At 44.1% G+C, this 21893-nt stretch overlaps 1 protein-coding gene and 1 pseudogene across 4 annotated transcripts; one reads left to right on the top strand and one right to left on the bottom strand.

Annotated features, from left to right (window-relative positions):
- Positions 1–1546: 1546 nt before the first annotated feature.
- On the top strand, positions 1547–14968 carry LOC307087004 (ornithine decarboxylase-like). Of its 3 annotated transcripts, none has more exons than XM_079752390.1 (11): positions 1547–1653; positions 9813–9960; positions 10101–10238; positions 10366–10539; positions 10790–10962; positions 11381–11597; positions 11686–11769; positions 12679–12841; positions 13059–13177; positions 13295–13509; positions 13653–14968. In XM_079752390.1, the coding sequence occupies exons 3-11, from the start codon at positions 10137–10139 to the stop codon at positions 13789–13791; spliced, it is 1386 nt and encodes a 461-aa protein (XP_079608516.1). In that variant the 5' UTR covers positions 1547–1653; positions 9813–9960; positions 10101–10136; the 3' UTR covers positions 13792–14968. The 3 variants fall into 3 exon arrangements, with proteins under 3 accessions (XP_079608516.1, XP_079608514.1, XP_079608515.1); XM_079752388.1 differs by lacking the exon at positions 1547–1653 and adding an exon at positions 8344–8445; XM_079752389.1 differs by lacking the exon at positions 1547–1653 and adding an exon at positions 9296–9501.
- Positions 14969–15268: 300 nt separating this feature from the next.
- Positions 15269–21652, bottom strand: LOC307087014 (G-protein coupled receptor family C group 6 member A-like; annotated as a pseudogene). Its single transcript, XR_013812825.1, has 7 exons — positions 21464–21652; positions 21073–21370; positions 18412–19209; positions 17923–18099; positions 17584–17701; positions 16575–17228; positions 15269–16542 (listed from the first exon to the last, which is right to left on the bottom strand). The product of XR_013812825.1 is annotated as a G-protein coupled receptor family C group 6 member A-like (transcript).
- Positions 21653–21893: the final 241 nt, after the last annotated feature.

The following is a 21893-nucleotide window of genomic DNA, read 5'->3' as shown; positions in this document are numbered from 1 at the left end:
TTTGTAGGCATGACATGAACCAATTGAAGAATATTCCAAGATTGCCAATGTAATGATAAGTAGAGTGAGCGGCAAGGGTTTAGGACCCTCAGGATCAGATAAAGTGGATTGTTGCTGAGGAGGCCACAGAACCCCGGCCTAGCTCACTCTATTGTGCCTCTGAAGTCACCCTGACCTATTTGCCATCAGTCTGCAGTCAAAACAAATGGCCTTTATTTTTGCCAAGTGTCACCAGCCACTGTTTAAGTAATGAATGTTTTCCAGTCAACTCGCCTCCTTTCTGAATTCAATATGCCTCGGCCTCACCGTGACAACCTCGATTTAGACCACAGGAAGTGGGTCAACCAATGTTGCCACTTCCTATTGCACAAAAAACAAGGACATAAACAGACGAGAACAAGGGATTGCTATTTGATATTCCTCGTAGCGTTAGATGGTTACTGATGGCGCAATTAAGGGCCCTAGGCCTCGATTGCTGGGGAAGATTTGTGGGTTATTTGCAGGGTGCGATTTGCCGGTGGGGATGGTGGGGATTATCCCCCCCTCTGGTTTACACGTCCTACCCTCTGCTGAATTATTTTTATCCTCGGTGGGGATAAAAATTATCACCCCCACCCAAAGTATTTTCACCATTACATCGTAATAATTAACAACCAAAATACACAGGGTCCGTCTTCATTTTGAAACATTTTAAAATGTTTCTCAGAATTATCCCCCCCTCTGGTTTTTTCACAAATCGCACCCTGGTTATTTGTATTTTCTTTCCTTCGGCAAATCGGCAGAAATTATAAAATTGTATCAAATCCTTTTCATGCGTATTTATAACGAAAAATGTATTGGAAATTAACATTTGAGTTATTGGGGTCGTGTTTAAAAAAAATGACAAATTAATCAAATCCATGTCATGCAAAAATCATTGGAGGTATTTATTTATATTTATCAACATCTGACATTTTGGCCTATTAAATGCAATTAGTATCGAAGAACATTTTGTTCATGAGTTACATGATAAGTAAATTAATCCTATCCTAATTCAATCTGCTTCTACTGAACCTCAGGTTATTCCATTCTCCAATAAGAAATGAAGAATGGCATTCTTTCAGATAACTCATAAATCATATCCCATTACAGTTGTTGTCAGCGAGTTATTACACACTGGCTATGTCCAGCCAAGGAATTCTGGGAAGGACAGACTATGAGACAATGAACATCTAGGGTAGGACAACAGTGATATATTATGGTGGCCTGCCTGCACACTAGCCCCAAGCCAAAGAGTTACGAGCAAACGATTACAGCACACAGGAAATGTCTCCCTTTCCATGGATCATTGTGTGGCGTTCCATGGGTGGGTGGCTGGGCTTGTCAAAGACCTCGGGCGCCGAGGCATGTGACGCCAATGTTCCTGTTTTGATCCACAGCGACTCGCGTCTGTGGTTTATTTGTTATATATACCGTTTTTTTTTTTTCCAAGGTCGGGACGGCTCAGTAAAATGGAGCCTATTTACAACTGTCTCTCAACACTTGGGAGAAAGATTTCCCTTTTATCACTCGATGTGCGTTCATGAAAGTTCAGAGTAACCCGTTGTCAGTTTACCATGACATGCTTTGAATCATTTTCTATTGGCTGTCCTTTTCCGTCTGTGTTGGAACATGGTAGGTACAACCATTTTTATTGTGTGTACTATGTCACAGTCATTCCCCACATTACATTACTAGACATTATTCAACTTTTAATATATTTGTGCAGGGTATTATAGTATGACATTATATGAATCATGGATATGCAACTTCTTATTTGTTAGAAATGGCATAGCCACGCCTCAGCTATCAGTGAGTGAAATGCATCCGTATGAGTCCATTTTGATCTTAGACCACTCCCGGCTCATTTGTGCCCAATCAGGGCTTCGCTTCCCTGATTGGTTTGAGTATTCCACCTTGCCTGTCCATCATACATGTGAATGAATGTAACACTTTACAACGGCGGAGAAACGGAGGGAAGTCAGGAGCAAAGAGGAATCTGACATTTTCTTGGGTTGTATAGTTTCAAAATCTCACTTTCTTCCTCTCTGTACTCTTCTCTCTCTTTACAACCCTCACTTCTCACCTACAGCTGATTTAAATTCCACATTTAGACGAATTTGTGTGCTCAGTGGTCCGTCTCAACCCTTCCGTCACATACTGTAGGACTATAGGGATCACATTGGAACCCAGGTCCCGTGGCCACAGACAGACAGGCGGGGAGCAGGGTGAGAGCTGCAGTTGGTCAGACAGACAGGCGGGGAGCAGGGTCAGAGGTGCAGTGGGTCAGACAGACAGGCGGGGAGCAGGGTCGGAGGTGCAGTGGGTCAGACAGACAGGCGGGGAGCAGGGTCGGAGGTGCAGTTGGTCAGCCAGACAGGCAGGGAGCAGGGTGAGAGCTGCAGTGGGTCAGACAGACAGGCGGGGAGCAGGGTCAGAGGTGCAGTGGGTCAGACAGACAGACAGGCGGGGAGCAGGGTCAGACGTGCAGTTGGTCAGACAGACAGGCGGGGAGCAGGGTCAGAGGTGCAGTGGGTCAGACAGACAGGCGGGGAGCAGGGACAGAGCTGCAGTGGGTCAGACAGACAGGCGGGGAGCAGGGTGAGAGCTGCAGTGGGTCAGACAGACAGGCGGGGAGCAGGGTGAGAGCTGCAGTGGGTCAGACAGACAGGCGGGGAGCAGGGTCAGAGGTGCAGTGGGTCAGACAGACAGATGGGGAGCAGGGTCAGAGGTGCAGTTGGTCAGACAGACAGGCGGGGAGCAGGGTGAGAGGTGCAGTGGGTCAGACAGACAGGCGGGGAGCAGGGTCAGAGGTGCAGTGGGTCAGACAGACAGACAGGCGGGGAGCAGGGTCAGAGGTGCAGTTGGTCAGACAGACAGGCGGGGAGCAGGGTGAGAGGTGCAGTGGGTCAGACAGACAGGCGGGGAGCAGGGTGAGAGGTGCAGTGGGTCAGACAGACAGGCGGGGAGCAGGGTCAGAGGTGCAGTGGGTCAGACAGACAGGCGGGGAGCAGGGTCAGACGTGCAGTGGGTCAGACAGACAGGCGGGGAGCAGGGTCAGACGTGCAGTGGGTTAGACAGACAGGCGGGGAGCAGGTAGAGAGATGCAGTGGGTCAGACAGACAGGCGGGGGCAGGGTGAGAGCTGCAGTGGGTCACACAGACAGGCGGGGAGCAGGGTGAGAGCTGCAGTGGGTCACACAGACAGGCGGGGAGCAGGGTGAGAGCTGCAGTGGGTCAGACAGACAGGCGGGGAGCAGGGTGAGAGCTGCAGTGGGTCAGACAGACAGGCGGGGTGTCTGGAAGAGATTAATCCCCTCCAGCCTCCTCAGGTCGTCCCGTGACACGGCAAGGGTTACCTGAACGTGGCTAAGATACCTGAGTGGGATCTTAGCCACCAGATTTGGAACCCTTGCTCTCGACAAAAATTACTAACATTCATCTACATATGCAGGAAAAGCATAAAATGTGCTGGAAACACCTGCCTTTTCCATTTCCCTCTTCCAACTTCCTAAGGAAGTTCCATACAACAGAGAATATGAATCGACCGTGTGCCAAAAGGTCATACGTTGTATATGATTGTGGATGTTTAAAAGTTCCACAAAAGGGCAGCAATACATCCCCAAATATCCAATCAAACATACTCAAGTTAGAGATGTCTGGAAATTGTGAATCTGCACGATATGAAATGAGCTATTGTTTTTGGTGTTACCTCATCAAATGCGCAACGGGTTCACTGTCTGACTAACACATCTCTCCGAGCGTCCTACTTGACGCCACAGGGCTATGATGATGTGTCAGTGTTGAAAGGCATAGAAAGAAGCTTCAGAGGGAGAAAAAAAAAACGGGTTCACTTTTTTCTCCCCTTCTCTTTTTTTCAACCCACATGGGATCAAAGCAGTGAAATGTGCTGATGTAAGCCGTTCTGGGGCAACACAGAGGGAACCGCAGACGGGCACAAAAGCAGTCCCGGGCCAAAAGAAAAAAAAAATGATAAAGACCACATTTTGCTGTCCACGTCGTTGGGCGAGCTTAGTCGGAGCAAGTCAACCTCGATTGAAGGGGGAGAAGTGAAGAGGTGGCGGGGGGCCGCCCGCTGGCAGTGGGCCCCTGGGATTCGGGGAAACTTTGGCTCAGTTCACAGAGGAGGACCTGCATGGGAAGAGCACAGAGTCTCACTCACCGAACGATATTTAGGAATATATAACTAGACTATCTTGTAGGGTACTTGTCATTCTAAACTAAAGGTTTTATTTATACACAAATACAGCAGATAACCCACTTATCTCCAATCTTAGTTTTGTTTTTTGTTTTTGTTCAGAGGAAATAGCCTTCTTAAACACTACCTAGAAAAATAACATAATAATAACAATAAAATAACTATTTGGGGTTTGTAGAAAATACATTATGAAATAGTTCCTGCCTTCTTCTAACCCTAGGTCGCATTTGTGTCTGGCCCATGTCTAACCTCTCAGTTCAAGGTTTTCTTCAGCGGAAAAAACAAGCATCAGTGGGCTTGTGGGTGTAGTCACTACTGTAAAGCTGTGAGTTTGAAGCTGATGAAACGATCAGTGTACTCAAAGGCTCGTTAAGAGCTTCCCCAGTCAAAGGCTTTCTGGGTCACATGGTCTGACCTTACAGGAGAAAAGGCGGGGAAAGAATCAGGAAGGGTTAATGCAAAGCCCCCCTAGCAAATTAGTCCCCCCTAACACACACCCCACCGCACAAAAAAACACCCACAAACACACACAGGAAGCAAACATGGGCCATCTGCTCATATTGGCTTGCAGCCCAAAAGAGAAACTTTCAGATTTCCGGCCTCGTCAGTAGCATCTGGGCCCACCAACTGATATTCAGTTCAGCTCTTAATGTTGTTTGACTTTAAAACTATTATTTAGCTTATAAAACAACCACCTTATCACCATAGTCACCTTTATAGGGTTGGACATACATGGAATTATAAACATGTGTTCCTGATGACGGCCAACAACTTAAAAAACTACAAACCCAACTTAGTCTTGGCTCTTGGAGAGAAATGGGCTTAAAAAACTGCTTATTTACCTTAGGTCTGAAAATGTATAAATAGCAAACATTAATAATCACAACTCATGATTATTATCAAATTATTTTCACCAATATTCTCCCAGAAGCCTTTCAGACAAAGGTCCCAACATTCACTAGGCCCAATGCTGAGATCCACCAGTGGGTTCGCCAGCTAGACGTTGAAACAGTTGCTAATCATTGCACTGTTTAGGCTAAATGTGTTCACCTCAACAGAACACCCTCCCCAGAAATTGAGGTATTGTTGAATTTGGCACAGGTGGCAGAACTTGGCTTTCAATGAATGGAAATGGCGTCTGACAAATTACTTACTTTTGTTTCATTCCCATTATTTATTGATGAATGAAAACTGTGAGAAGGAGGCTTTTCTATTAGTTTTTTAAGATACACACACACAGACACACACATACACACACGCGCGCACACACACACACACACACCTACACACACACACACACACCTATACACACCCACACACACACACACACACACACACACACACTGTATGATTTGGGCAGACAATGACAATCATGTTTCTTATTGGGACTTTGCAAACTTGGGGGAGGGGGGGCATAACAGAAATTCCATCACAACCGAGAGAGAGAGAGAGAGAGAGAGAGAGAGAGAGAGAGAGAGAGAGAGCGAGAGCGATGGTCTTGGGGGACCTTATGTGGTGGTATTAGACTGGGATAGTTCCAATTGACTGTTAGGGAACCTGGGCTCATGCTTTGGTACATTGGTACATCATTAGATAGAACCAGCAGTTGATAATACAACACCTGATATTGGTAATATACCGTGTTGTATATACTATGCAGTACACAAATACCAAATAGGCACCATTATGGTCAGTAGCGCCGAGATCGTTTATTGGCCTGTGGCATGTGCCACCGCGAGCACTGACATGCCGTTCCTGAACGGCATATGACGTTCAGGAACGGTAACTGCCGTTCAGGTGGAACGGCATATGCCATGGTATGTCAGTTGGTATGTACTGCGACCTTGTTGATGTTCTACTAATCTGATTAATGTTTGGTATGAAAGCAATTTCATAAAAAAGCGTACAAAACATACAATCGGAAAGAATCATTTGTGCCTTTGGTACTCTTACGGCTTTGCCTGATTCTCTGGCCATTGCTTTTCTTGTTTTTTTTGAGGCTATGGCTGAGGTCATGGAAAATAATTTCAGTTAAGCCCACAGATATTTGGTCCTTGTGACGCTTTCAATCCAGCGGCTGCTACTTTAAACTAAAGCTATGCACTGGATTTAAATTCCAGATGTGTCACTGGACCACATCGGTCAAACCATTATTATTTGAATCCATCTGGAATGTATTCTTTCGTCATATTAGAATGCAGCCTTAGTAGACAAATCATTGATAGCTTGTTCCCTTCGGACTGGTTAAAGCCCTCAGCTTTAAGATAATTATTGTTCAGGTTGAATCTAGAGTCTAGCGAGCCAAGAATGAAACGTATGCTTACCCTTCCAAGCAGATGTCCCAGATCAAATATACCTCTTTCCACGGTGTCCAGATTACATTTTATAGTGAAGCGGAACTCATTAGTTGGTCAACTCCCATGAAAACACAAAGTAAGTCATAGAGTGATTGCTGCTTTGCAATTGCAAGAGTGAATGTTATCTCTTATATGCAAATGGTTTAGTTCATAGTTATTTCATAGAGTAGATATATCAGATAGATTTGTCATCAAATATATTTGATAGTAAACTGCAATTTCTTCAGTCGCGATGGACGTTATAACTGACGCCTCCAGAGTGCTCAACGGCGCACACTGGCGTCCTAGCTGCGCCCCTTCTGCTTTCACCCCTGCTGACGGCCTTATGGTGTGCTAGAGGGCCTGTCCTCAGAATCCCATCCCCTTCAGCAGCCTGACGGTAGATGTGGCCACAAAGCCCCTGCAACCATCTTCTATCTCGATCCCCTGTATTTGCCAGCCCTGTTGTAGTACCTCAGTGGCTATGACTGAGTTCTCCCGTTATTTGCATTAAAAGACCTACTAAAAGACAATGACGTACTGATGTACTCAATAATGTACTTGTTAATGACGGTAAGTGTACGGTTCCTCCAACTGTGTCCAATATGAACATGCTTATTGCCCCCGGATCTTGCACAAGGCAAGTTCAACATCACTGTTAGTTTAATAATATCTGTTGCGCTTCCTTTCTTCCAACAAATCTACTGCTTATGTCTCTTTGAACATAAGCAAAAGGTAATATATGTGCAGGATGTCATGGGGGGGGGTTCTGCTGCCTGCCTGACCTGCAACAGGGAGGCTGGCTGCTGTTTGAGAACATGGGTGCCTACACTGTGGTAGTCTCATCAAACTTTGGTGGCTTTGCAAATCCAGACGTGCTCCATGTCCTGTCCCGCCCTCTTTTGTGAGTAAGCTTGACCCTGCATTCCTACTATATAGACTTAAACCCAGGGATAGTTTAGTATTTTTCATACTTATAAATACATGACCTAGGAATAAGCAGTTCTTTTTTTAATTGGTTCATCACAATCTTTTGAAACATATACTGCCCCCACACAGGCTAATATAATTACAATTCTACTCATACAGCAGGAGTTGGTGGGAATAAGCACAATATCGGTTTGCATCAAATAAGCAATAGTCACACCCTTTGTTCATCTAGTTGCACAGATTACCTTTCACAGGCTACTAAAGGTTATATTTTGCAGCGGTAACGATTTATAGGGCTGAGTAACGAAAACAATTGTTTGGCAGACAATAAACCCTCCTTAAGTGTAGAGATTACATCCAGGGTCAGTTCTAAACTTAGGGGAGCCCTAGGAAAGACACGTTTAATGCAATATTACGCCTTCTCAACTTTCAGCAGATTTAAGAATTGTAAAAGAACAACTGGTCTGATTTCAGCACTGGAATCCGAAGTAGCAGTAGTCAGCTGCTCAGTGTAGATTGATTGAAAATGGATTTTTTGCTTTGAAGAGAGAAAACACTTCGTATCATTTTAATATATTTAAGTCACTTAAAGTTAAACATCTCTTTTTAACTGATTCCTGGAAAGGAAAGGTCGCTGTAGGGTTTGCGACTACAATTCTTGTCGTTGTCTTAGGGCTCTGAGAACCGGGGAATCGGATGACCACCACCCTGTGTATTGGATGACAAGACCAAACCGGTTCAGACGTCGGTGGGCGGCCGGTTTGAGCTAGTCTCCGTGTTGCCTTAGCGACGCTACGTCTATAAATACCGTGGTGGAGAGGGGTCGTCCATTACCGTTTGAGCTCAGTCTATAGAGAGGTGCACCACGTCGTACTGCTGCACTTTATCATTTTATTCCAGAATTCTGGTCTAATGGACACACTCTTTGTAAATGCTTTTTAAGGTAAGAACGTCGATTGAATTAACTAATTACAATTTCTTACAACTAACTTTAATTCAATGTTAGTTTTCACCGGCTAAATGTAACGTTATATTTCCTCACTTTTAAGATGTGTTAAATATCACTTGTGTGAAAACGATCTGACTTTCAGTGTGAATGTAAAGTATAGTTTGATTGATCAATCTGGCTTTTACCCGTTTAAATGGTTAGACGCTCGGGGCCGGGTTAATGGCTTCTTGATTTGATACGACGTGGCTTTGGTCCTTGAGCATTTCATTGTATATCCGAACCCCTTACATAGTTAATATATCTAAAGAGACGAATTGTGATGGTTTTAAAGGCTCTAGACCCACGGTTTGATATCGTTCTCGATACGTCGGAATTACTCCACGTTAGATGGTCATGCTTTATAAATTGTAACCCAACCACATGGATGGAGGAAGTTTCTCCTTCGAAAGTAGTGATTCTGCGCATGCGCGTGCCGGCAATAATGACCCGTGGTGTAGTAGTGGTGTAAAGTATACACGCTGTACCCCTGAAATCTCCGATTTAGACGTTCTGCAATTGTATGTTCCCTTGTCATGAATGGATTCATGCTACCGTATCAAGCTTGATAGGGTAGCATCGTGCTACCTTGCGCAGAACCACTAGGTAGCACGATTTGATGGGTATTATATTTGGCAGAACACCGGCAAACGTTACGTCAGGGTAGGGCGTATACACCGTGACGTCACATCGCAATGCCCGCCTCCATTTGGCATGTATAGGAGGAACGGCAGTTGGGTTTGGTCATTGTGGAGTAATTAGTTGTGATATTGTATGTCATTCTGGGGAAATTGTTGTTTGAAACTGCCAGCGTTTGTCCCACGTGGAAAAATAACTTTTTGATTAGGATAGGGCTTATTTTGGGTTTTACTACAACTCTCCAGTACTCTAGAAATGGCGGGGTTGAAATATCCCATGATGCATTACGATGTACAAGCCCTGTTGCGATGTTGGCTCCTTCGAGGTGTCATTCATAAAATGTGAAGCCATGCTATAATTCTATTTGTTTAATGGGTAGGGAGCATTTGGGTGTCGTGCTGTGCAGCTTTCCACATGTAGTCTGCGTAATGCCAAACACTGGTTTCAATTACAATTGGCAATGCCGGTTTTACCGATGGTTGTAGCTTTGGGTACAACATTATACACTCATCTGCACTGCATTTTAACTAACCCTTTTAAATATTAATCATTGTAAAAATGTTGCATGTTAACGGTCCACCACGTGAGTCATCGCATAGACCAAATTTGAACAGCCCTGCGTTATCTTTTGTTGTCACTAATGCGAGTGAAACTGTCTAAATACTAGTCGTCTGCAATCTTTCTAGATAAACCACTTCAGGAAAGTACACACTGGCTACTCTGCAGGCCGCGGCCTCGAGTCTTATCTGAAAGGATTCAACTTTACCGGCGAGCCTCCCTGGCTACCCTTAACCTGATTAAAGCCTCAACAGACTAAATCTTCTTAGTATCCAAGTAAGTTTCTCTGGCCTGTTTGTTCTTTTACTGAACGTCAAAATACGACGAAAGCTGCAATTTTCCTGCTTTTTAGTACGTTACATTTTAATCCACGCTCGATTCTGTGTTTGACTCTGCATGCGCTCTTCCTCTTCCAGGGTGTTTTTGTGACTCCTTTTTTTTTTCCTGTGACGATGAAAACTCTCTGTCCGGCCGAGTTCAACCTGTCCTTTTTGGAGGAAGGCTTTACCGCCCGAGACAGCGTTGACCAGACGATCATCGAGTCCTCCACTGGTGTAAGGGTCTTTTTCTGAATTGTTAACAAATCATGGCGCCTACTTGGCTGTGTTCAGCAATATGTTTGCACGTGAGGTCACCTCACCGAAAGGTAGTATATATTTAACGCTTCTGAACCTTCTGTAGGACGACCGTGATGCCTTCTACGTGTGTGACCTGGGTGACTTGGTGAAGAAGCACCTGCGCTGGGCAAGGGCTCTTCCACGGGTCACTCCGTTCTATGCCGTCAAATGCAACAACAGCATTTCAGTGGTGCGAACCCTGGCATCCCTGGGGTGTGGCTTTGACTGCGCCAGCAAGGTGAGATTTATTTTTTCTTTCATGTTCATATTTATACTCATTCGGAAAACAGCAATGCCATATGTTTTTTTTATTGATGGTTCAAGTTTCGGACCCCATAACCGATTGGTCAGACCCAGAGAGGACATGTTTTGACTAAATCTAGAGATTATTAAGATTAAAAAATCTAGAACATCTGGTTGCAACCACATCATGGTTCAATACATCTATTTTATTGTGGGAATAATGTTAATTTTGTCCTGCACTTCAGGCGGAGATTCAACAAATCGAGTCATTGGGTGTGGCGTCGAGCAGAATCATCTATGCCAACCCTTGCAAGCAGGCTTCCCAGATCAAGTATGCCTCTGCCCACGGCGTCCAGAAGATGACCTTTGATAGCGAAGTGGAACTCCTGAAGGTGGCACGCTGCCATGAAAACGCAAAGTAAGTTATGGGGTCATTGCAACACTGCATTTATCGTATTGTCATACTGATACAGGCTACTTTATGATCCCAGTGGACCTTATATGCAAAATAAATAAATCAAAGTTAATGTTGGAGAATAAACACAATATTGAAACAGCATAGATATACATATTAGCCATAAAATAAGCAGAGTGCGTGTGGCTCATTTCCTTAGTGAGAGGTGTTAATTCATTTGCCACAGAGACAAAGGGTTCCCTGTGGAACTCGTACTCTGTTGCTGAGTGGACTCCTCTGTTCAGACGGCACTCTGGCGTGGGTGGCCGTCATTGTAAAGGGCAGAGAGGAGTTTAAACAGCCCCATCCTCTCTCTGGTGCCAGGGGTAGTCCTGCATGGGTCTTATTTTGAGCAGGGTTTTTAAAGTTGTCCCCATTCTAGGCTGGTGCTGCGTATCGCCACAGACGACTCCAACTCGGTGTGTCCTCTGAGTGTGAAATTTGGGGCCACCCTCAAGGGCTGCCGGGGTCTGCTGCAGCGGGCCAAGGAGCTCAGCCTGGACGTCATAGGGGTCAGCTTCCACGTGGGCAGCATGTGCAGGGACCCCGCGACGTACACTCAGGCCATCTCCGACGCCCGCTGCGTGTTCGATATGGCCGTGAGTTCAGCCCCTTTCTATCTGAAGATTGGTTCTCCGGTAGGTTCAATGGATCTGCATCACCCACTTTCCCTTTTGCTGTCCCCAGGAGGAGTTTGGCTACAAGATGAGCCTGCTGGACATTGGTGGAGGGTTCCCCGGCTCGGAGGATGTCAAACTCAAATTTGAAGAGGTAATTTTCACATTTGCCCTGTCTGTCTTGTTTTTCTTCTGCTCTTTTTCCAAGAGTATAAATCACCTATCCTATGGCTTATAGTGTTTTTACGATTCTGGATTTTATACCTTCTATACACTAGCTTGAAAATATCGATTTTCGATACCGCTGGGAAAACTTTATTTTTTTTGTTCTGAAAACAAAATTCAGTATTGCTCTACAACTGCAAGGGCTATAATATGTCAGCTTGGTGCCAAAAGAAAGATTGTTGTTCAAGTGAAGTTTTCAATGTGGATACTACTTGGTTAAGAGTGAATAAAGCTAGAACAAAGCATATGCCGAATCCAGTTCCAAGTTCAGCGCAAATCTAATTGTATGACACCAAGCCAAATACTTGCAAATACAAGTATGGCCAGTTCCTCAGAAACCTTCTTGGTCATTGATTGTAAACACCATCGTTAGTGAGCCCAATCTGGATTATCTGTTTATGGTGGTTTTATCGATCAAAGTAAACTTTGTGGACAAAGTTAAGACATTTGTTTTGGTTGTAAAAAGAAAATGGGAAGTTGGTTCTTTATTAGTTATTGCCTCTAGTTCGTTGAGTTCTAGTCACAGATTGATATGGTTTGGACTTTTGGAATCAGTGAAGGCTCAGCTTTCATATAATTTAGGTTGTGTAGGTAAAATTTCGTGACATGTGCCATTGCTGTGCATATGCAGTTATGAAACGCAATACCTTCATGCATAAGCAAGAAAGCTTGGCTGGAATTCGAGTGATGATACTGCAAAGAATGATTATCAAAACCCTTTAAAAAATTCAGTATAGATATTTATCGAAAAAACGATCTCTTTGACAACACAATTAGCTAGTTATGCCTTATTATACTTGGCATAGTAAAATGACATTCTTCTCCCTTCCTACTAAAGATCACAGCAATAATCAACCCAGCCCTGGATAAGTATTTCCCTGCTGATGGAGGTGTCCGGATCATCGCCGAGCCGGGTCGCTACTACGTTGCGTCTGCCTACACGCTGGCGGTCAACATCATAGCCAAGAAGGTCATCGTGAAGGAGCAGTCTCCCTCAAATGGTAATGGCGGCATCAATAGCAAAGGGGGCTTTTGAGAACGGTTGGACTTCTGAGAAATGTCAATATATTTATTACACTAAACTATGGTTGATTTAGATTTGGTTGTGTTGACACCATTTATTTAGACCCTTTCAAAATATCATGTCACAGTCTGGAAATGCCTTTTTATATGCATTTCATCCTAATAACATGCTATTTTTCCTTTACTCCGGTGTAGAAGAAGAGGACGATGAGACCAACGAAAAGACAATGATGTACTATGTCAATGACGGAGTGTATGGTTCCTTCAACTGTATCCTCTACGACCATGCTGAATGCCTCCCGATTTTGCACACGGTAATATGGAGAGCTTTTTTGTTTATTAATAATTTTTTAATTTGTTGAGCATTTATTTTATAGCACAATTTAACAATTGTGCTATACTAGTGCTTATGTCCCCTTTTGTTTGAGCAGAAGCCAAAGCCAGATGAGGCCATGTACACGTGCAGCATCTGGGGGCCGACCTGCGACGGCCTGGACCGCATCGCCGAGTACTGCAGCCTGCCTGACCTGCAGGTGGGGGACTGGCTGCTGTTTGAGAACATGGGGGCCTACACAGTGGCCGCCTCCTCTAACTTCAACGGCTTTGCAACTCCAGACATCCACTATGTCATGTCCCGCCCTGCCTGGTGAGTTGAGCTTTACTCTAACCCTATTCATAAGTGGCTGCATTTCCTGTTGTTTTTTTTTTTTTTTTTTTTTACAAAAGCTGAAATCTTAAACCCAGGCATAATCTGAACTCTGGCCTTTTGAATTTGTCCCCCTCCCCCAGGAAGTGCATGCAGCAGATCAACACCCAGGGCATGCCCGCCCCTGTGGAGGAGGCCGGCCCGGCCTGCGTCGCGGCCAGCTGTGGCAGCGAGAGTGCGGTGGAGCTGCCCGCTAAGCTCCACCAGAACCTCCTGGCCTAACCAGCCGACACCAGCGGCCCCAATACCTCAGCGTCCTGTGTCATGTGCCGTCTTCCAATATCCATACTATCCGTACTTACTAGCCGTAGTTTGTGTACTTAGGGCGTTCCAATTCAGATCGGGCGAAAATAAGTGTACTGAAAGGACCCGGATGGTGTACTCAAAACGGTTAAATCGCGAAGTGTGGATCGATGTACACTTTTCGTACTCAACGGCAGCCATCTTTGCTACGTGGCGGAAGAGGGCGGAGCCAGGCTGAGCCAAAGTCGGCGCATTTTCCAAATAGCCTGCATTAATAGTTATTTTATAGCTGCTAGGCGTAAAGAGTTCACCGTTCAAAGCGGGATGTTTATTGCGGGGGAGGAGCCGCGGCGACAGTCGTGATCGTAATTCCCGGTTAGTGCCCCACGGAGAATTCGATTTGGAACTACACTGACATCTGAAAATTAGTGCACTTAGTGAGTACGGATAGTGTACTACGTTTAAGTGTACTCATGGAAGTATGGATATTGGAACACGGCAATGGTGTTCTTCTTTACTAAGTGTACGTTCAATGAAAGGCCAGTAAGATGCCAGGGTGGGAGGGAGTGCTTAGGTGGACCTGTTGGTGCACTCGGTTCTGTATGGAAGTTGGGGAGCAGCCCATAATCCCCTATGAAGTGTCGACTGAAGTTCTTGAGTAACGCAGCATTCCAACAAGGCTTTTGCTAAGCGGAATTTGAGGGAAGAGGTCTTTGTAGTCCCAGCTCTGGGGCTCACAAAATATCACTGTGCCGCCCATGCCGTTACAGATCAACTACTTGTGACAACGTAATTGCAGGTTATGTTTGTTTGGGGTTTTTTATGCGTCAAACGTTGGATCCTGTTGATCTTAGAACCCTCCATTCCATTACGAGGTGATCTTCATTCATATCAAGAACTGCTGCTACATGATCGTTTTCCAAGAGGGCTTCACTTCTGTCCAGAACTGATTAAATATAAAATATAGGGACTCAAATGGCAAACTTTCTTTCTGTTATTTTTAATTATTTTTTTGTCAACGGTAGTGATCATGTTATAGCCAAATGATTAACAATACATTTTTAAATGGATCAATGGAGATGGGATTGCATTTATATCGCTTTCCTATGGAAATTTGAGAATTTTGTATTACTTTCTAATAAATGAAAAAACGGGATGTGTGATGCTTCATTTCCTGATCATGTATAAACTGAGAAGTCGATCCACATGATAAATTCAATGAGCTAAACATGGGGTTAGCTGTGGAGGGACAATTCGGTTCCTGTTAAACTTTGCTGAAATGTTTGATTTACCTCATGAGTTACATCTGTTTTTTTTTTCTCCATACTTAAACTGATTAAGGCCAATACATTATATTATGTAGACTCTGAAAGCAAAAACAGGTTTCCAGAAGCAAAGGAAAAGTTATCCATTTATTAGTCCAGTGTGATAGAAATTACAATGGCCAATTAAAAAATCAAATACTCGATATATCCCTAACTCTCTTTACCACAATTCAATTGATGCACAGTAAGTTGATGTTTAGCAAGCCGTTCATATAAAACCAGTGGTCGCTGGTGGTGCCATACAGGCCCAAATGCAGCAGACCCTAAATAAGCAGCCCAACTGAAGGAGGTGAACACAAATGTCTTGAATGCCACTTTGTTCTTATAAAAGCCAAGTTCTCTGGTTTGACTGAACACTGCACCCTTAATTTTTTTCTGATATATAGGCTTAAACAAACTTTTAATGTTGTCTCTGAAGGCCTTTTGCTCAATATTTATCAGAATACACTGTCCTTGTTAAGCATAAACTGATTTATAGGTAGTGGCTTATAATGGGAAGAATGCTTTATTCACTGGATGGTAAATCGTGAATTGGCTGGTCTCAAAATACTTTGTTTTGCTGACAATCTCTGGAATTTTGTTTCTGTGGGAAACGAATGAGGAATCTCTGGGCAAAGGGGTAGCCAGGCTTGAGTACAGGCAGGCCCTGGTGTCTCCTCCTTTCAGCTTTCCATTAAATAAACGGTTCCTTAGTTGTCCCTCACTGACTGAAATAATGCAAATTATTCGCTTTATTTTGGTTAGCCATGATAGCATTCAGAAAAGAACTGCTTTAATAATATCATTTCATTCATATTGTATATCCTACAACTATTCTGTAGCACTGCCCACAATCGTAGGTTATTTTGAAAGTATGCTAACCATCCTGTATCAATGTTTATGACAATCTTTGAAATCACACCATTGCTGTTAAGTCTAATCTCTCACACACATACAGACCTCTGGATTCTTATATACAAAACGAGTTGCAGAGGCAATTACATTTTTCATTTTCAATAAACAACTAAGAAAGAGATTAAAATTACAACTCCATTATATCCAGTGGACAAACCAATTCCGACCTGATCTTGGAAAAATAAGAGTTCAGGTGATAGTAAGAATCTGAGGAGACATCATGATTATGACTTTAAAACATTAATGCCTTTCTGTTCGAAGTGGTTCCTGATGTAATCAGTGATGGCTTTCTCGTCGTTCAGCTCCTTCCTGAACACCATGATATAACACTTGGGGACTAAGTGGCACCAGAGCATGCTGTGGCTGGACACAAGGACAGCCGCCGCCTTGATGGCCTCTGTGTAGACCCCGTTTCCGAACAGGTACACTTGTATGAAGATGATCCACACCACCAAAACCAGCAACATGCCGATGGTGACAAAGCTGGCGTTATTGTACAGATCTGGCAGATCTGTACAATAAGGTGTTTTACACCTTCTCTACAAGGAGAACCAAATAAGGAACCCTTCAAACGAAAGTGTGATCCTACATCCAAAGCTCTATTTGGTGCCGTTTTAAGCTATGTGGCTTTAGATGTAGGATCACACTTTCGTTTGAAGGGTTCCTTATTTGGTTCTCCTTGTAGAGAAGGTGTAAAACAGGCTAGCCATATTGAGCACAAGACCAGCTGGACCCCAAATAAAAAAGCGACTACAGCTGTAGGCTGGTTGACCTTTCTGAGCCAGCCCCCCATATTCTGGGAAAAGGTGAAACACACTAAGATCTGGAGGACGTTGGACAGAATGCAGCAAACACAGAGAGTGAAAGCTATCCCAAATAGCGGCATACCTATGGTGCAGAAATATTTATAGGGTTGATACCCTATGAAGGTAAAGCTCAGGCAGAAGCAGGTGAGTAAGGAGAAAAGCTCCAAGAAACACAGGTTGCCGCCAACGGCTTTCACAATGGAAGTGCCTCGATTAACCACGAATATACCACCCACCGTAATGGTGGCAACAATCCCGAGGAAGCTGAAGACCCCCAGGGTAATTATAAAGGGGTTCTTCCATTCAAGGAATTCATGTTCTTTAACCAAACACCGGTCACGTTGCCAGGATGAATACTCACCTTCTTTACACTTTCTACATTTCTGCGTACCTGCAATAAGGACAAATTCTAAAGGATTTGTTTTTTGCATCTATTTGTTTTTGATATAGAGTAGGAGCATGTATGTTCACTGACTGTTGAAAACTTTATATAATTGAGCAGGTTTATCTATCTACCATAAGTTGCATGGCTTGCAGAAAACATGCAATTAATGTAAATGATCCTTGCCAATATGCTTTTGGGTGACATCAACATTAGACAACATATTAACACATGACAAAGCGAATAGAAGCCTTTTCAAATGTGTTTAGAAAATCATGGTTTTAGTTTGCCATTTACAATAATAACAAATTACTATAATTCCCTTATTATACTTTGTTACATGATATACATACTGATTGCTCACCAATTTCAGAAGAAACATAACCGTCACCACACACAATAAAGAGCTTGCAGCATTTCATTCCATTTTTTTTCAGCTCCTGTCCCACTGGACAGGTCTTACTGCAGTTGAAAGCAGTGATCTTTGGGGGAAGGAGAGAATCAACTCAAATTGGTCAACCATTCAGTTTAAGCGATTCACTGTTCATTAAAATTGTAAATTAATTATGTTTGAATGTACACATCTATGTTTCTATCATTTTCTACGCACACACACACACACACACACACACACACACACACACACACACACACACAAACATATGCATACACACACACACACATACACACACTTTGTTCTCACCGTTACATTTGCCATCTTTGCAACATGATTCGGGGGGAGAATGATTTTTCCTCCTGGCAGGTACTCTCCAATAGTTCCCGAACTGGGCGAGTTCCATGCGACGATGTCATATCCAAGCAGGGGATCTCCATTATCATCAAACACTATGTGTGTGACATTCTTGATTTCATTCAATAGCTGTAGCAACAGATATGATCAGACAACACGTTTTACAGGATATTCAAATTTGTTCTTATATGGAGGGTAGAATCAAATAGTGTATGAAACATTATTGCGTTTCTTTAAACCTGAATGTAACTTTTCTACTACAGCAATTTATTCCATTACAACCCATCCACGACTCAATCCATCCAGGGAACCCCCCCCCCCCCCCATGTACACAACCACCCACCCACCCACATCCAGACCCATACAGTGGAGATCCATCCTATTATGTTGGTGTATTTTCTATATCAATTTGATTATTGAAAGGCCCTCAATCTAGCCTACCTCGTATGCCGTAAAGCTGGTATTTCGTTGACATTGTTTTCTGTCACACTTCATTAGACTACTCAGAGCATTGGCGATTACTTCGACTGTCAAGTAGATATTGAGGGACAAATCCCAGAAAATGTAATGCACCAGACATCTCGTTTCCATACATTGGTTCGCCGTTAGTGAACAATTCAGCTTCTCTTGAGGGGCACTTGGACAGGGCGGATGGTTCAATTTATGATACTCCCATAAGGGGTTTGAGGAATTGTCTTCGACCATTGAAGATACGTAGTCGGCAAAGCCTTCAACAATGTGACTTTTAAAGGCGATTCCAAAGAAGGACTCGATTGCCTCGATGCCTGGGAGCTCTTTGATGTCAGAAGAGTTGGACCACGCATCACTAGCGATCCAAGTTCTGTTCAGGTTCATCTGAATGGCGGCTTCCAGGACAAGCTTCACGTTTGACTCCTTGGTGAACAGAATGATAGCCTCGGCGGTCGAGTTTCCAATAGTGTCCATTAGCTCAGTAAATTGTATTTGGCCATTGCTATCGCTGAGGTCAAAGTGGGCAGGCAGGAAAAACTTAAAGTCAACGCACACATTATCCATGGCATTGAAATGATCCACCAGGCTGTCGCTTCCGTATTTGCCATACTCGTCGTCGCTGCCCACGTTTCCGACCGTCTCCCAGTTGAACGTCTTCACAAGCTCTGCCATGGCTTTGGTCTGCACCACGTTGCTGTTCACTGTCCGCAGAAAAGTGGGGAACTTGGCCTTCTTGCTGAGCAGTTCACTGATTGATGCATAACTAATCTGGGTTCAGCAAACACAGAACGCACACACAAATAAAAAAATTAGATTTTTATCCATCTATATTAGTGGTGAGAATCACACGATACCTCACGATACGATACGTGATTCATGGCCAACGATACTGAAAATATTGCGATACAGCGATTCTGCAATAATCTATATATTGTTAGGTAATCCTATAGCGATACATCACAATATATGTCTAACGATGAATACAAAATGACTGTTAAAAGGTAAAGTGCTGGGTTTCAGTCTTTATTCATGTTCCAAACTGAGTTTTTCCGTTACTCGTGTTTGGTAAGTTAACTTCCGTTCAAGTTTCCTTCTTTCATTTGTTGAGCGCAACCTCAAGGAGCAGGGAAATCAGTTTAGAGCGCCTTATTTTATTTTTAAAATATCAATATTTGGGGCGATATTTCCTGTCTAACTCTTCAGTATAAAGCATAAAAATGCAAAAATAGATAAAAATAAATAAATATATATAGGCTTTATTACGGAACCTGTAAAGGGACATTAAACGTTTGGTTAGTGTTACACCTTTCCTGCTGTCGGCTCCCAGACCGAGGAGCAGAGGGGAGACGTTCCCTCCAGGGCCGATGCTCTCTCGGGGGCAACACCCTTCACTTTGACCGGCAGTGGGTCTGCTTATAGGTCGGAATATGGTTGGAATGAAGTGGCCACTCGTCCACTCACTCGCTGACGTCACACACGCACGCACGCACGCACGCTCGCACACACACACACACACACACACACACACACACACACACACACACACACACACACACACACACACACACAGACACTGCCAGTGATATGGGTAGGATACTTTCTCGTGCTCACGAGATACTTTCTCATGTGCACCAGATACTTTCTCGTGAGCACCAGATACTTTCTCGTGCTCACGATAAACGTTAAAAAAAAAGTTTTTCCCCATGTCCCTTTACGGGTTCAGTGTAATATATATATATTTTTAAATAGAAATATATTAGCCTATATCGATATTTGGCGCCAGTGTATCAATTCTCGTATCGCAGGAAGAAGGAGAGATGCCGAGATCGTTTATTGGCCTGTGGCATGTGCCACCGCGAGCACTGACATACCATGGCATATGCCGTTCCACCTGAACGGCAGTTACCGTTCCTGAACGGCAGTTACCGTTCCTGAATGGCCATGGTATGTCAGTGGTCGCGGTGGCACAAGCCACAGGCCAATAAATGATCTCGGCGCTACTGGGAAGAAGGGCAACGACATATCGCCGTATCGATATTCTGTCCTACCACTTCCTCTGTACTAATTTATTCTGACTGATGGTGGTTTTCACCCATTCACAGAAAACTTTTTTTTCTCATTAGGAATTGGATCATAGAACATGAGCCTATATGAAGCGAAATTTTTCCTCCTCTGTGGTTTGGGGCTTGACTTGCAGAGTAGTGAATATTCAACAGTAGGCTACTGCAGCAACCCGTACAGAGTACGTAGCCTACTGTTGCACTGATGCAATTGCGACATACTACAGGGGATTGCACTGATAAGCACACCTGTAGTGCCACCCACCAACATGATGTCCACGGGCTCAGTGGATGGGACGTATTGTCACCAAATTGTAGAAGAGAAAAGCCCAAAAAAGTCTAAGAAGTATATAACTTAATATGGTTGACCACTCTTGTGTGTGTGTGCGTTTGTGTGTGCGTGTGTGAGTGCGTGTGTGTGTATGTGTTTGCGTGTGCGTGTGTGTGTGTGCATCTGTGTAGAAGCAGAAACTGACGGTTAGCGCTACAAGTATGTGGTCCTAATGTCTGCCTTAATATCGTGTGGTCTACATAAAGCAAGAGAACCAAATGCATTGACATCATCCCCTACCTGGGCGATCGATGACAGGTTTAATATTTGTGCAACAGCGATGGACACTTCGGAAGAACCCTCGCCGATCACTGCTTTGACTCGAGGGTCGGGCGCTGAAGCGGACTTCCCTCCAGGTAACAACCAGCACTGGGGGTCCCACTGGGGGTTGAGGGCCATCCGCATGGCCAGGGACACATCCCCGCAGGTATCGTACACGTCGTAGCCAAGTGTCACGTTAGGCAGAGTTCCGCATTGGTTTACCCTCTTGATCGCAAATATCATCATTTGGGCAGCTAGGAATGCTTAAAAATGATACCTGCACAAAAAAACAACAAGGAAGACGGGTATTGTAAATATTCAAAAAAACATTAGGCTATTAATTAATTGAGTTGAGTTTGGCTGTACTCACTTGTTGCACGAGACGTGCCTCGATGACGGGAAGGTGTGATTGGGTTGTAAGTGAATCGGGAAAAGCCCACCGATGATGACGTCCCCATCGGAGTACTCATGCAGGGGCTGGTGAGTCGCTGCTGGAAGGGTGCAAAGCAGACCCGGGAAACTGAAACACAACAGAAAGCACCACATGCTGCCCACCCTGGAGTGTACCGCACTGGGGAAAGCTCTACTGAGGCTCCTCGTTCTGCTGCTGCCCTTTTCCAGTTCCCTGAAAGAGACGTTATCTGTATCATAATCTGTAAATAGGGGAAGTCAGAGAAATTTTATTAGTCAAATACGTTATGGCCTTTCATCTGTTGATATGCAAACACTTATTCTTCGGTAAATCTGCAGCAGGGAGCAAAACATATTAACATTCGAGGGAATGTCTCCATTATGTCTCT

This window comes from Pollachius pollachius (genome assembly GCF_949987615.1).
Source record: "Pollachius pollachius genome assembly, chromosome: 15".
Taxonomy (NCBI): Eukaryota; Metazoa; Chordata; class Actinopteri; order Gadiformes; family Gadidae; genus Pollachius; species Pollachius pollachius.
Note: the sequence above shows the minus strand (reverse complement) of the source record. Positions and strands in the feature narration are given on the sequence as shown.

Bases quoted from the DNA above. Each gene is read 5' to 3' on its own strand.
- LOC307087004 (XM_079752390.1), top strand. From the start codon at position 10,137: ATGAAAACTCTCTGTCCGGCCGAGTTCAACCTGTCCTTTTTGGAGGAA. The intron at 10,540-10,789 runs GTGAGATTTATT...CCTGCACTTCAG, and splicing joins GCTTTGACTGCGCCAGCAAG to GCGGAGATTCAACAAATCGA. The intron at 10,963-11,380 runs GTAAGTTATGGG...TCCCCATTCTAG, and splicing joins CGCTGCCATGAAAACGCAAA to GCTGGTGCTGCGTATCGCCA.